Source organism: Hydra vulgaris, chromosome 06 (genome assembly GCF_038396675.1).
Source record: "Hydra vulgaris chromosome 06, alternate assembly HydraT2T_AEP".
Classification (NCBI taxonomy): domain Eukaryota; kingdom Metazoa; phylum Cnidaria; class Hydrozoa; order Anthoathecata; family Hydridae; genus Hydra; species Hydra vulgaris.
This window is the reverse complement of record NC_088925.1, coordinates 45,002,984-45,017,041: the sequence shown is the minus strand read 5'-3', so window position 1 is coordinate 45,017,041 and position 14,058 is coordinate 45,002,984. Positions and strand designations below refer to the sequence as shown.

The following is a 14,058-nucleotide window of genomic DNA, read 5'->3' as shown; positions in this document are numbered from 1 at the left end:
ACACCAGTTGCAAACGAGCACTTATAGATAAGCGAAAGAGGCTTGGCAAAGGTAGCTGAACATTTACTAAGGACCCTTGGATGTAATCCATCGTAGCCGGTTGATTTTCTTTCATCAAGGTTGTTTAGGCATTTTTGTACTATATCGATAGAGAAACTTGCTGGATCGATGACACAAACTGCTTCAGTACGACTTTCAAAGCCTGGCATTGAACCTTCGGGCTCTAAAAAAAGACTGATTGAAAATAGTTATTTAACGATGCGCATATATCGTCGGTATCGGTTGTGATGTTGCTATTGACTGTTTCAAGCGATGTAATGTTGTTACTGACGCTCTGCTTGCTTCTTACATATGCATGTAAGCGTTTAGGGTTGCTTTCGGAATCCCTGACGAGTAGCTCTTCGTACTTCTGCCTGCCAGCTTTGACCATTTTTTTAACTTTTTTGCAGGCAGTGCGATGCGATATTTTGAGAAATTTGTGCGTATCTCGACCTGCATTAATGTATTTGGCCCAAGAGGTGCGTTTAGCTTTGACCGCCTCAATTAGTTCTGATGTTACCCATTGCTCCTGTTTTTCTGTAAAGGGAGTGGTAGTTGACGGAATGTGTAGGTTAGTGGCTTCATTATACACGTTTGCTAGAAGCTGGTACTCATCGTTTGCATTTAGCCCAGTGAATACTGTTTCCCATTCAACAGCTGCAATATGTGCTGATATTGCTGCGTAGTTTGCTCGACTCCAAATGAGTCGAGGTTTTAGCGGCAAACTAGGCGAGTTGTTGAGGCATGCAACAGCAAATTGACCTTCGATGAAGCAGTGTGCTTGGCCCATTGGAGTGTCACCAAGAGAATCGCCTTGTTTAATGAAGATTAAACGGTCTGGCTCATTTGTTATAATAAGATCGAGTGTGCTAGTAGGCTCGACGTGTCGACTACAACGGTAGGTTGGGAATGTGATAAGCTGAGTTAAGTGACATTCATCAAGCCACTTCTCGAACCTGATGTCGCCTTGACGCTCACCTCTCACGTGAGCAACAGTTGCAATTTCGCCGTTAACTTCGATAGGCTCATAAGACGTATGGCTGAAATTGAAGTCGCCATACAGTAGCATTGCAGAGCAGTTTATATTAGGCAGTATCTGTTGAGCGGTAGTGATTGATGTGATACACTGAGTAAGAACTTGATCATTTTCGTCGTGTGGACGATATAAGCAGCCGAGGAGAAATGATTCTTGACCAAGTTTTATTTTTCGCCAGATTTGCTCAATTGATGTTGAGTTAAGCTGAGTAGAACTAACTTCGCTGACTATGATATCGTCTCTTGTGTAAATTGCAACTCCACCGCCCCTCTTGTCTCTGTCTTTGCGATGTGGTTGGTAGCCGGGTACGGTAACGTTTGATAAATCTGTGAACCAAGTTTCCGCAAAAAATATGACGTGTGGCCGGCTGAATATATGTAGAGCTGATAGTCTAGCAAAAAGCTCTTGGCGTTTTTCATTGTTGAGTGAACATGGGTTGTTTGCCCAGTAACTTAGATGGCTAGGTGAGACTGTAGAAGCGTCGGGTTGTATCGGTTTTATTTTTGCTTTAGTTATTGGTCTAGGACGTCTAGTTGGCAGTGGAGATTTCTGAGTTAGGAACGGCTGTGTGGTTAGCGTAGTCTGACAGAGCTCTGACTGGGGATGAAAATACGTAGCACTGATTGGACGTTGTTTCGATGACATCGATGCAACAGATGCGACCTGTTCTTCGATGTATAACATTCCGAAACGGATTATCGAGAATGTTAGCAGCGGCAATTTTGTCGTACAATACAATCTAACTTTTCTAGCTTGATATTATACTCAGCATAAGGATCACTTTTTACTACATAATTAAAAGAAAATGAGTCCCTATCTCCAAAATTATTTTTATATATAAGACCATATAATTCCAAAGAGCGCTGAAAGATATTTAGTGCACCAACTTTTTTCATAGCTCCTGACAAACTTGTGTGATTTAAAGAACAATTGTGATTTGTTTTCCAGTTTTCATAACCTGGATGTTGTTTTCTGTTTAACCAAATATGACACCCTCTGCAATACCTGCTTAATACATCTACATCAACACATCGGCCTTCACTTATAGCAGTAACTATACCATTAAGAAAAGAATATCCTCACTTCTGTCAAGTACCATTAGTAGAAACTTGTATTAATGGAACACCAGTAGGGAATATCTCAACAGCATTTGATTTAACTTCATTTGCATCAAACTTCATACAACCTTTAGCAGCAGAATCATATGCAACTTTGATCAATTTATGATTATATTGAAAAGCATTTCCATTCATGCAACTAATATTTGCATACAATTTTGTGTGTTTTTGTATACAGTATTACTTTTAAAAGTGCATCACTCATAAGAACAAGATGTACATTTGGTTTTCAAACTATGTGAAAACCCGATTCTCTTTAAATAGCCATTTTTTATAGTTACTCCATTTTGACAATCTGGGCAGCTACAAACTTGCACCAAAATTTCTTTGAGAAGAGGAAAATACATAATCATATTAAAATCATCTGAACTCTGTTTTTCATTCAATTTAAATTTGCTAAGCTTCTTAGCACTACCTGATTTTTTTTAGTAAATTTGTTTCTACTATTTCGATATCACATGCTTTTTGGAACTTGTTCCCAGAGAATGTTCTCTTAACTTTTTTTCCATAATTCTTCTTATTTCCCATTACTTTTTATATTAGCTAAAATTAAATAGATAAACAACTAAAATCTATTAAGACCTTCATTTACAAAGATATATTCACATATAAAGTTCTATCACTTATTTGTTTCTTATATAACACTAAAATTAAATGTAGTTTTCTTATTTTTATTGCAAACTACGGTATAGAACAGACTTGGCTATTATACTTGAATTCAAATTTTTGAAAATTATCCGAAGTATACAAAAATAAGCCCAAAACGGATAAGAAAAGTGTGTTGCTAGGGGCCGTTGCTACGCGAAATATATTAGACCACCTTACTTAAATCTTAAATTAAACCTTTTTTGTTTAATATACTAAAAAACAGATTTCAGAAATACACTCAGTGGTAATTAATTGTCCTAAAACAATGTAAACTAAAAATTTGAAAAATATCAACTTTATTTCCTGGTGAACCACCTCAAAGCAACATATATATGTAAAAATTATAACATAATAACTTCATTAAAAATGAACATTGATTTCTCTTCAGCTTATCTAAAACTGACTCTTACTTTTAAAAAAAATAAACTATGCTGGCTGAGTTTTTACATTCATTGCAAAACAAATAATTGCAGATATGACAGAGATTGCGACTGAACACCATCCGATAATGTAAGACCAGCTGTATTTTAAATCAACATTTGTCTCCATGCCTGATGTGTATGTACACAATCCAAATGCCATGATTGCAGCTATAAAAAAAAATTATATTCTGCATAAACAAAAACATTAAGCGCTACTTTGATAAAAATAGTTTTTCATAAGACTTTTGAACGGGTTTCTAAATTTACTCGACAAATAGGCTTCAACATAATGGTAGAGAAATAACCCGAGTAGCGTAAAACCAAACAACTTACATACGCTCCTGAACTTTGAAATTAAGTTACAAAAAATTGTAAAAAAAAAATCTAAAAATGGATTAAAAACTTTTTTCTATTGTAATATTGTGAAAAGATGTAAAAAAAAATTTCAAAACGTTTCAAAAACCTTCCAAGACGTCTTTTTGGACCAAATGCCGGCTGAGTAAGTTCGTTTTAAAAAGAAGCGTTTAAAAACTTTTTTAATTTAATGCAACAAAATAAATACATGTTATAGATATATAAAAAAAACAAAGTCATGCTACTCGGTGAAGTTCAGGCAATATTAAAATATTTAAATATCATGCGTCTGCATGATAATTTGTCGACTAGGACATATTTCCGTTAAATGATCAAGTCTGCGAGTTATGAAAAGACGAAAAAAATTAAAATGATAAATTTTGCGGTATTATAAAATATATATGTTTGTAGGAAATCTTTTTAAAATTACAATTGCTTATCCAAAATAAAATTTAAATAAAATTTTAGATAAATACGTTGTTTAGGTGAAATAAACATCACAGTTTAATAATATGATCTGTTCTAATTGCTTATTGGCAACTTTTCTTAATTATAAGTTCATTCTTGGTTTAATATTAAAAAAAATATAAGTTTTTTTTAATATTAAAAAAAACTGAAGCAAAAAAAAGGTTATAACATCTAAAGATCTTGTTTGGACATAACACACTGATAAAATCATGCTAATTCCAAATATAAGAATCCGAATAATTTGTAAATTGCCTTAACTGCACCGAGTAAAAAATTACAAATCATAAAAAATCTTATTTGACTTTATATAATTTTTCATGACAGTATTGATCTAACATTTTGAAATGAGTATATTTTTAATTTGATAAATAAAAATTATTTTTACAAATGGAAGTGGTGTAACCAATTTTAATACTTTTTAAAAATTTTTTAACAGATTAAACTACCCAACATTCTTAAGTCTAACCACACGCGTGTTAATCCAGTTACATATGAAGCAATTGAAACATGTATTAAGTAGTTGAATAATGTAAGAAATATTGTAAAGAGGGTAAAATATTTTTATTTAGGGGGCATTATAACATTATTACATCGTACAATGATAATATGTGTAATATATTATTACTAATAATAGTATATAGAACTTGCAAATATTTTTACTCAAAAATACATTTGAACTACCGTTAAACATTGTTGTGTATATATATATATATATATATATATATATATATATATATATATATATATATATATATATATATATTTATAAAATATGCTACTTTTAAAAGTAGTTGGAATAAACTATGTAATAATATATGTAATAATGTAACATATTTCATTTTGCGCTGTGCTTGCAACAAAAAGTATTTATCTTATTACATTACTGAAGCCACAATAGCTATTTCTATCGGCTTAGTGTTCAAAGATATAACTGTTTCTATAACAATAAGTTTAAAGTAACTTAAGTTACTTTTAAACTATTGTTATAAAAATAAAATAAAACCAAATGTCAATTGAAGTTTACTACTGATATAAAAACGAAACGAGTATGAAAATGAAAGTAACTTGTTTATAAAGTTTACCGCCTCTGTTTTTTAATTGTTTACGCATTCTGAATGGAATAAATTACTTTTTCAAGATGGCCGAATAAGTCCCAAGTATTTCAAAAAATGACTTTAAATACCGAAAACAGTTTTTTGAATGGGGCTAAAAGTTATGATTATTTATGAAAAAACGTAGAAAAATTAACACACAGTTTATCTAACGTTATTGTTAAACATACTCATTTATGGTATAGAAAATAATAACTACAGTTTTCATAAAAAAATAGTTTTTTATGGATAATTTTCCCAAATAATGTCTGATTATAAATGTCAAGTTACATTCATTGAAAACAAACACTAATACGTGCTTTTATAAAAAAAATCAAATCCTTAGATTTATCTATAGCCGAGCCTCAAGGTACTTTATGTTAAAAGCTACAACTTTTCTAAATAAAACTACGCTTGACGCTATGATATAGTCGCATAACTTTTACCAGATTATAATAGTGAATAAAATAATCTTTCCATACATTCCAAATATGTCATACTTTTACAATAAACTTAAATATATTGTATATATATATGCATACAAAAAACTTACATGTATTGTAACTAAAAAAACTTATATTTTTGTTCGGAAAAACGTGTACCATGCCTTAGTTGCATTGAGTTGTCGCACTTTCCCCGTAAATGTGAAGTTATATATCTCTTGAATATCTTTGAAACAAAATAATCTGACATAAAAAGAAAGATAACAAACTAATGATTACAAACTCAATATTATGTTTGTTCTACGGTAAAATAATGGCAGCGTACGTGGATTTTTTCCACGTAGGAAAAAAAAATTAATTTTGATTTTTCAATCAAATTGACGCAACTCAGCTTTAAACCCATTTTTCTATGTCATATTATATGAAAAAACTGATGGAAACTACTTTAAAACATAAAAAAAACATGAAATTTTTGAATATAATTAAACAAAATTACTGAATCATTTCAAAAAAGTTCTGTACAAAGCTAGAAAACCTAATTGTCTCACTTTGCCCCGGTGTCTCGCTTTGCCCCGGTTTACCCTAAGCGAAATTTTTGTAAAAATAAAATTTTGTTGTTGTTGTTTTTTAGAGAAAAAAAATTATAGGAAATAGAATTGATATAGTTAATGCAAAAACGGTTAAGATCTTAAAAATATTAGTTATAATACATATTTGCTATTATTTGTGATTGACATCAGATCATAATTGGTAGCAGAGGGTTTCTTCAACACGGAAGAATGGTAAAAAGAAAAAATCAAACCCACTTGTAAAAACGAGTTACGCGAATTGAGTAATCAATTAACAAAGACTCATTAAAAGCAATTGAAGGACTTGACATTTGTCATTCGCTTATGAAGCTGCGAAAAACTTAATAGAAAATATGGCGGAACAAGGAGAAAAGTCCTTGTGTATTTGGATGAATTGAATAACTTTAAACCTATTTGGGAAAATAATCCAAGAAACGTAGAAAAGTATGCGGATTTGTTAGACGTGGCAGTAACAAACTTAAAAGAAGCAAGTAGAACAGAAAAACTTGGCGGTGGCACATTGTACCATCAACTGCAAAAAAGTCCTAGAGATAATGTTATTAAGATACAAACGATGGGTGTATGAGAACAGATTGAACGAAAATGTTGAATCTCTAAAAAAGTTTTCAGATTTTCAAATTGCATCAACGGAAACTCTACATTGTTTAAAAAAACTATTGGTAGCAAAGCGCACGAAGGAAATTCTTACTTTGGTAATATTATTCAAAAAAAGAAAATAGAAATACAGAAATGTTCTGTTGCAAAAATTATCATTATTAAAGAAAGATGGAAGACAGCTAAGAAAAATAAACTCTGCTTCAGATTTGAATTCTGACCATTCGTCTAAAGAATGCAGTAACACAAAAATTTGTGGGATTGATGGCTGTACAAATACTCATAATCGTTTGCTTTGCAAGAAAAGACATCTAAATGAAACAATTTCTGAAGACTTCAAGGAAAAAGACACGATAATAGAAAATTCTCACACGTCAAACATCCAATTTCATACAAAACACGTAATGAATTGTATATCTCTTAGAACGGTGCCAGTTATTCTTCGTAATGGAAATAAAAAAGTTTTGGTTAACGCGTTGCTTGACAATGGAAGTACCAAGACGTATTTGAACTCTGATGTAGCGGCTAAGTTTTCACTGCAAGGTAAAGCCGAAAAGGTAATTGTAAGCTTGATAAATGGAAAAATTGACTCAATTGAAACGATGCTGGTAGAATTCCAGTTGAAATCGTTGAGTGGAGAAACAAAAATTAGAGTGGAAGCTTTTACAGTTAATAATGTAACTGGAAACTTAAAAGCAGTTAATTGAGCAAATTTGTCAAAAAGTTTGAAACATCTAAGAAAAATCGAACTCCCATATATTGGACCATAACTAAAAATTGACATTCTAATCGGTGTGGATTATGCTGAGCTGCACTGTGCAATTAAGGAAGTGAAAGGAGGATTTAATGAACCAGTGGCTCGACTTACACCGCTTGGATGGACATGTATCTGCGGTACTGGTGGATCTCTTCAAACCCATTTTATAAAAATAACTTCTAGTACAAAGGAAATAGAAGATGCAAACAACACCATTAAAAAGTTATGGGAAATTGAAGGCAACGAAGAGATGCAATTAACAAAAACAATAGCAAGCCTAGAAGACTCAACCCCCCTTAATGTAGTAACTAATTCGCTAAAAACAGAGAACGGAAGATATGAGCTAATATTACCATGGAAATATAATAGAAAGCTGGACAATAATTATACAATGGCATTAAACAGACTACAAAACACGGAAAAACGCCTAATAAAAAACAAGTCTAGGAGAAGAGTACAATAATATTATTAAGCAGTATCAAGAGAAAGGATACTTGGAGAAAATCAATAAAAGGAATCTTGGAGATGGTTGGTACTTAGCACATTTTTTAATTCTCTGTCCTGATAAATCAACTACAAAAGTCAGAATTGTGTTTGATGGATCTGCAAAATATAATGGTAAATCAATTAATGATGTTATTTATCAAGGTCCAAAACTTCAACAAGACCTTGTGACAGTTTTGCTAAGATTTTGAGAATACCCAGTGGCTTTAGCTTGTGATATAGCAGAAATTTATTTAAAATTTGAATACAAAAAGATTACCAAAGGTACCAACGAATTCTATGGAGAAACCTAGATCCAACTGCGAAGCCTGAGGTGTTTCAGCTTCATCGATTGGTATTTGGAAGCAACTCAGCGCCTTTCGTGGCTCAATGGTAACTTACATAGACGACACAATAACTTCTGTAGTTGATAAAAGTAGGAATTCAATTATATAAGAAACTCATGCTACTATGGGGTTCAGCAGAAAAGTTTGCACGAAAGTGGCTTTCAAACTCGGTCGAAGCTCTTAAGATAACATCAGAAAATGATTGTGCATAACATATAAGTTTATATTCTGGAGAGTTACTTGCTAGAAAGCAAAACCTGATTTAATTAGTTTTTATTCTGTTGCAACCGAAGAAAATACGGTATATAAAAAACGAATTTTGCTTAAAAAAATGGCAACGTTGTTCAATCCATTGGGTTTTTTAGAACCATATATTATTCGAATCGAAATAGTTTTGCAAGAATTGTGGATTGATGGAATTGAGTGGGATGATGCAATTCCAGATAGGATTGCAAATGATGTCGATCAATAGTTTCAAGAACTAAAAGATCTCCAAAAAATAAACATTCCCAGATGTTTACAAACAACTTCAACTGTTACAAATAGGTCAATCCATGTTTTTACGGATGCGTCTTGTAAATCTTACGGTGCTGTTGCTTATCAATAATGTTTAAATGACACAGGAGAAGTGACCTGTGTGATCATAATGTCAAAAGCCCGAGTAAGTCCATTACAATCTATTAGTATACCAAGACTTGAGTTACTTGGAGCTGTCCTCGGTTTACAACTTGCAGAGAAGATTGTCAAAGTATTGAAGCTGGAAACTAAGGACGTAACTATATGGTGTAATAGTCTTAACGTTTTATGGGGGATAAAAGTCAAAGCCAAAAGTTGAAACCATTTGTTGCCAACCGCGCACAGTGACTCAAAACAACAACAAAAATGGCAATAAACCCCTCACAACTTTTCTATAAATTAAGTGCCCTTTTGCAAATAAAATTAAATTGCAATAATTTTTTATTTCAAAAGTATAAATAATTTTTTCATAAAACTTTTATTTTGTATTTTATAGTTAAAAGAAGTGAAAAAATTTGTTATTATTTTCAAAGAAATCTGAAAAATGTGAGATTTTTACTTAACCAAAATAAAGTACTTTTAAATAAGAGTATATATTTATTTTGAAGAAAATCTTTTGGCTCTATATATTTCAAATTTACTATAAAGAAAAAAAAAGTCTGATTTTTTTATTTTAGTTTAAAGACTTTTTTTAAAAAAAGGCAGCAAGTAATTGTATTTTTTTGATTTATATATCAGCTAAAAAAATGTTCCACCGAGTTTCAAAAATATAGTTATATTTTCTAGTTAATTAACATTTCTACTTTTAAAATATAAAGGGATTACTGCGGTCTCTTGCGGTATTGGAAGTTATTAAAGAAATACAAATGTTGTTAAACACTTAAAAGCCTTGTTTTACGCCATTTTTGAAAGTATTTTGTTATAATTAAAACAAATGAAAATGGCGGGAAACTTACATTTTAATTTTTTACTGGTATTACTTGCTCTAATATAGTTTTTAAATCATAAATATTAAATATAGTTTTAAAAAACGTGCTTTTGTCATTATATACTATTTAAAAGTTGGTTAAGATATTTATTGAAAATTTTAAAGAACGATTTATTATTCGATAAGTACAACATGTTTGAAAAAGCTTAACTGAACAACTTTATTATTTCCTGTAATATAAAGTTAACTTAGTAATATAGTGTTTTTACAGGATGTAACAATGTGACAGTTGTTAAAGCCATAACAAAATAAAATTTTAAACAGTGTAAATAAAAAAATATATAATGTAATTTAAAATGTGTCTGATATATTATTTTAATTATATTGATGGTTCTTAAAAACAATAACAATGAAATGATTAGATCTTATCCCAATTATACGTGAATTAGGAGTGGATAAATTAAGGTTATGGAAGGATTTAATACTGAATACTGAAGAAATTCGCAAGGAAAACTTAAATAAAGTAAATGTTGCTTTAGTTATATTTATTTCAAAGGTGAAGAAAAAACTAAAACAATGTGGATGAAATTATGATACATTTATACAAAAAGAAAATCGTTGACTTCAAAGAAATCTTATGAACAATAAAAACAGCCCTTTTGGTTCTGGAAGGCCCCATAAACAATGGAGTGTTCTTGGAGAGCAAAGCAAAAGAAAAAAAAGAAAAGAACCAGCCACTGAACAATATCACATGCGATAAACAATATCAAATGATCAAAAACTCAGCTCTTGTACACAATGTACAAATTTATCCTACCTTGCACGATATTTTGAGGAAAAATTGAAATGCTATCATGAGAATATACACTTTTCTGAAATTTCTGCAAAATGTATATTCTCAGTGTAAATACTCTTCAAAGCATGTTAGATCACACTGTGAGTAGAATAACTGAAATGATTGATATGCCTAATTGTGGTCAAGGTAACAAAATATTTGGAGTTTTATATGGAAAGATTGGTTTTGATGGAGCATCAAGCCAAAGTATTTATAAACAGAAATACGAGACAAGTAACACAATTATAGAACTTAAAAGTGAAGAAAATCTTTTTAGTACAGCTTTTGTGCCTCTATTGCTCAAAGTAGAAAATGGCGAAATTTGGAAAAATGGAAATTCTTCAAGTTGTCACTTTTGTAGACCTATACCTCTAATATAACAAAGAGAGTCCAATTTTATCCAGAGAAGAAAAACCAGATCTAAAAAATCAAATAAATACCTTAAAGACGTTTTGCAAAGTTTTTGATATTGCCGGAAGAAAGGTGACCTTTAATATCAGCTATAGAGTTGATCTTACTATGTTTGATAATAAAGTAGTTAACGCACTTACAGAGACAAAATCCACTCAATCCTGCAATGTGTGCAATGCTAAACCCAAAGTAATGAACAATATTGATTTATTAAAAGCAAAAACTGTGAATGAGCTAGCCTTGGGGCTCGGATTTTCAGCTTTGCATTGCTGGATAAAATGCGTGGAATTTATTCTTCATTTGAGTTATAAATTTGAAATTAAAAAGTATAAGCCAAAAACAATTGAGGAAAAGTTATCTGTAGAGTTAAAAAAAAAGAGATTCAGGTACTCTTCAGAGAACGGTTAAACCTATATGTTGACATGCCTAAAACTGGGTCTGGAAATACCAATGACGGCAATACTGCCAGAAGAGCATTTAAAAATACTGAAGTTTTATTTAAAATTACTAAAGTTGGTTGTGATATAATTGAAAAATTGCATAATATTCTCATAACCATATCTTACGAATATCCTGTTAATATCAATGAATTAGATTTATACTGCACTGAAACAGCTAAACTTGTTGTGAGTTTGTACGACTGGTATCTTATACCTCCTACTGTACATAAACTGCTACTGCATAGTTCTTCTATATCACATAAATTACCTTTGCCAATCGGGGTATATTCGGAAGATGCATTGGAGAGTTTAAATAAACAGATAAGAAATTCTAGACTAAAGCATACGGCAAAAATATCAAGGTTAAACACAATGATGAATCAGATGCATTACCTTCTAGTAAGATCAGATCCAAAAGTATCAAGCATATCTTTTAGAAAACATAAGAGCTATCGAGGAAAATCATTACCAGACGAAGTTATTAAACTAGTTGTAATGTAAATAATAAAATAAATGTAACAAAATATAGTTTTTTTTCTCTATGTTTCAACATCCTTTAAAAACCTTTTTTTTTTAAATATCAAGTAGAGTAATATATTAAGATAATGTGTTAGTCTTAAAGATTCTGAAACTTAAAAAAAAATTTTGTACGCGTATATTCACCTTTAACGCGCGCATATGCGCATTATACGCGTCGAAGCTGCGCGTAAAAAAAAAATTTATCAACAAATTTGAAATCTCTGACTCAAAAAATATTATAATGATACATAACATTATTTATTTACAATTTATGTCAAATTTTATTTAATTTTTGCCGTTTTTTGAACGTCCTGGGTCACTGCCGCGTTGGATTCTTTCAATCAAAGGCTGAACTAAAACAATGGAGATATATACCAACAAAGCTAATGTAGCTGATTTACTAATAAGAGGAACAACAGTAAATGATTAAGAAAGTAATAATGTATGGTGGTACAGACCAAGTTTACTTAATTCTTTAGAAGAAAAATGGCCACAAAATCACATTGAAGTCGCACAAGAGGCAACAATTGAAGTAAAGAAAAATCCAGTATTAATGAATTTTGGATTATCCACTGAGGTAACAAATCAATTCTTGATATAAATGAATTCACATGTTGGAAAAGACTTGTCAGGATAAATGGATGGATCCATTGGTTTATAGGAAATTGTCAATTTGAAACAGACTTTCGTAAAAAGGTTTCGTGATGTAACAGTTGATGAATATCATGAAAGCAAAAAAGAAATCATAGCTAATGCTCAAAAAGAAAGCTTTAAAGAAGAACATAACAACATTAAAAAAAAACTTTAAAGAAGAATATAACAACATTAAAGAAAACTTTAAAGAAGAATATAACAAAATTAAAGAAAACTTTAAAGAGTAGAACAACATTAAAAAAAGAAAACCGATATCGATATCAAGCAAAGCCATTTCTTTAAATCCGCAAATTGACGAAGACGGATTATTGCGATCTTGTACACGATTGCAACATGCCCATTACTTATGTCGTCAATTACAAAATGCCCCCTACGATGTTAAGTATCAAATCATTTTGCCGAGAGGACATACAATACCAAAATTGATTGTTAAACATTACCATGACAAAGCCAATCATGTGATGGGAAAAAATCAACTATTAACAAAATTATCAGAACAATATTGGTTCATACAAGGATGAGAAGAAATCCGAGATGCTGAAGCAAAATGAAACAAATGTAAATTAAGAAGATGTAAACCTGCTCAACAGCTGATGACCCCTTTACCAGCAATGTGCTTAAAAAAACCACTTCGTGGGTTTGCTAGAATTGGTATTGATTTTGCTGATCCATTTGTTACTATGCAAGGTAGATGGAAGATACAACAAAAGAGATACTTATGCTTGTTTACCTGTTTACAATCACGAGCAGTACATCTTGAGATGGCTTATAAACTAGATTCAAATTCATTCCTCAATAATTTTTATCGAATGGTGAATAGAAGAGGATTACCATTGGAAGTTTTAACGGACAATGGAACAAATTTTGTTGGAGGATGTCGAGAAATAAAAGAAACTGTCAACGACTTAGATAAGGATAATATTACTAACTCTACAGCTAATAAAGGAATCAAGTGGCACTTTAGTGCTCCACTAGGACCTGATCTTGGCGGTTTGTTGGAGGACAGTTTGCACCTGACTCGGTTCAATCTAAAGACTATCATCCTTAAAAATGCTGGCGTCGAGTACAAGAACTACTACGTTATTTTTGGAAACGGTGGATAAGAGAATGGCTTCCATCTTTATCTAAAAGATATAAATAGAATCAAGAAAAACGCGAAATAAAAACTGATGATATTTTGTTAGTAATTTTTTCAGATACACCCAGAGGACATTAGTTGCTTAGTAGAAAAAAGGAAGTCTTTGAAGGTAAAGATGGACGTGTAAGAGTTGTGAAAGTTAAAATTGGCGAAAAAGAATTTATACAACCAACTACAAGATTGTGTCTTCTTGAGTTTGACAATTAAGAATAAAGTCTATCAAAAAG

General features: G+C 31.1%; 1 protein-coding gene across 1 annotated transcript; it reads right to left on the bottom strand.

Annotated features, from left to right (window-relative positions):
- Positions 1–223: 223 nt before the first annotated feature.
- On the bottom strand, positions 224–1,759 carry LOC136081424 (uncharacterized). Its single transcript, XM_065798737.1, has one exon. It carries the CDS (start codon positions 1,757–1,759, stop codon positions 224–226), a length of 1,536 nt encoding a protein of 511 aa, XP_065654809.1.
- Between the last annotated feature and the right edge of the window lie 12,299 nt (positions 1,760–14,058).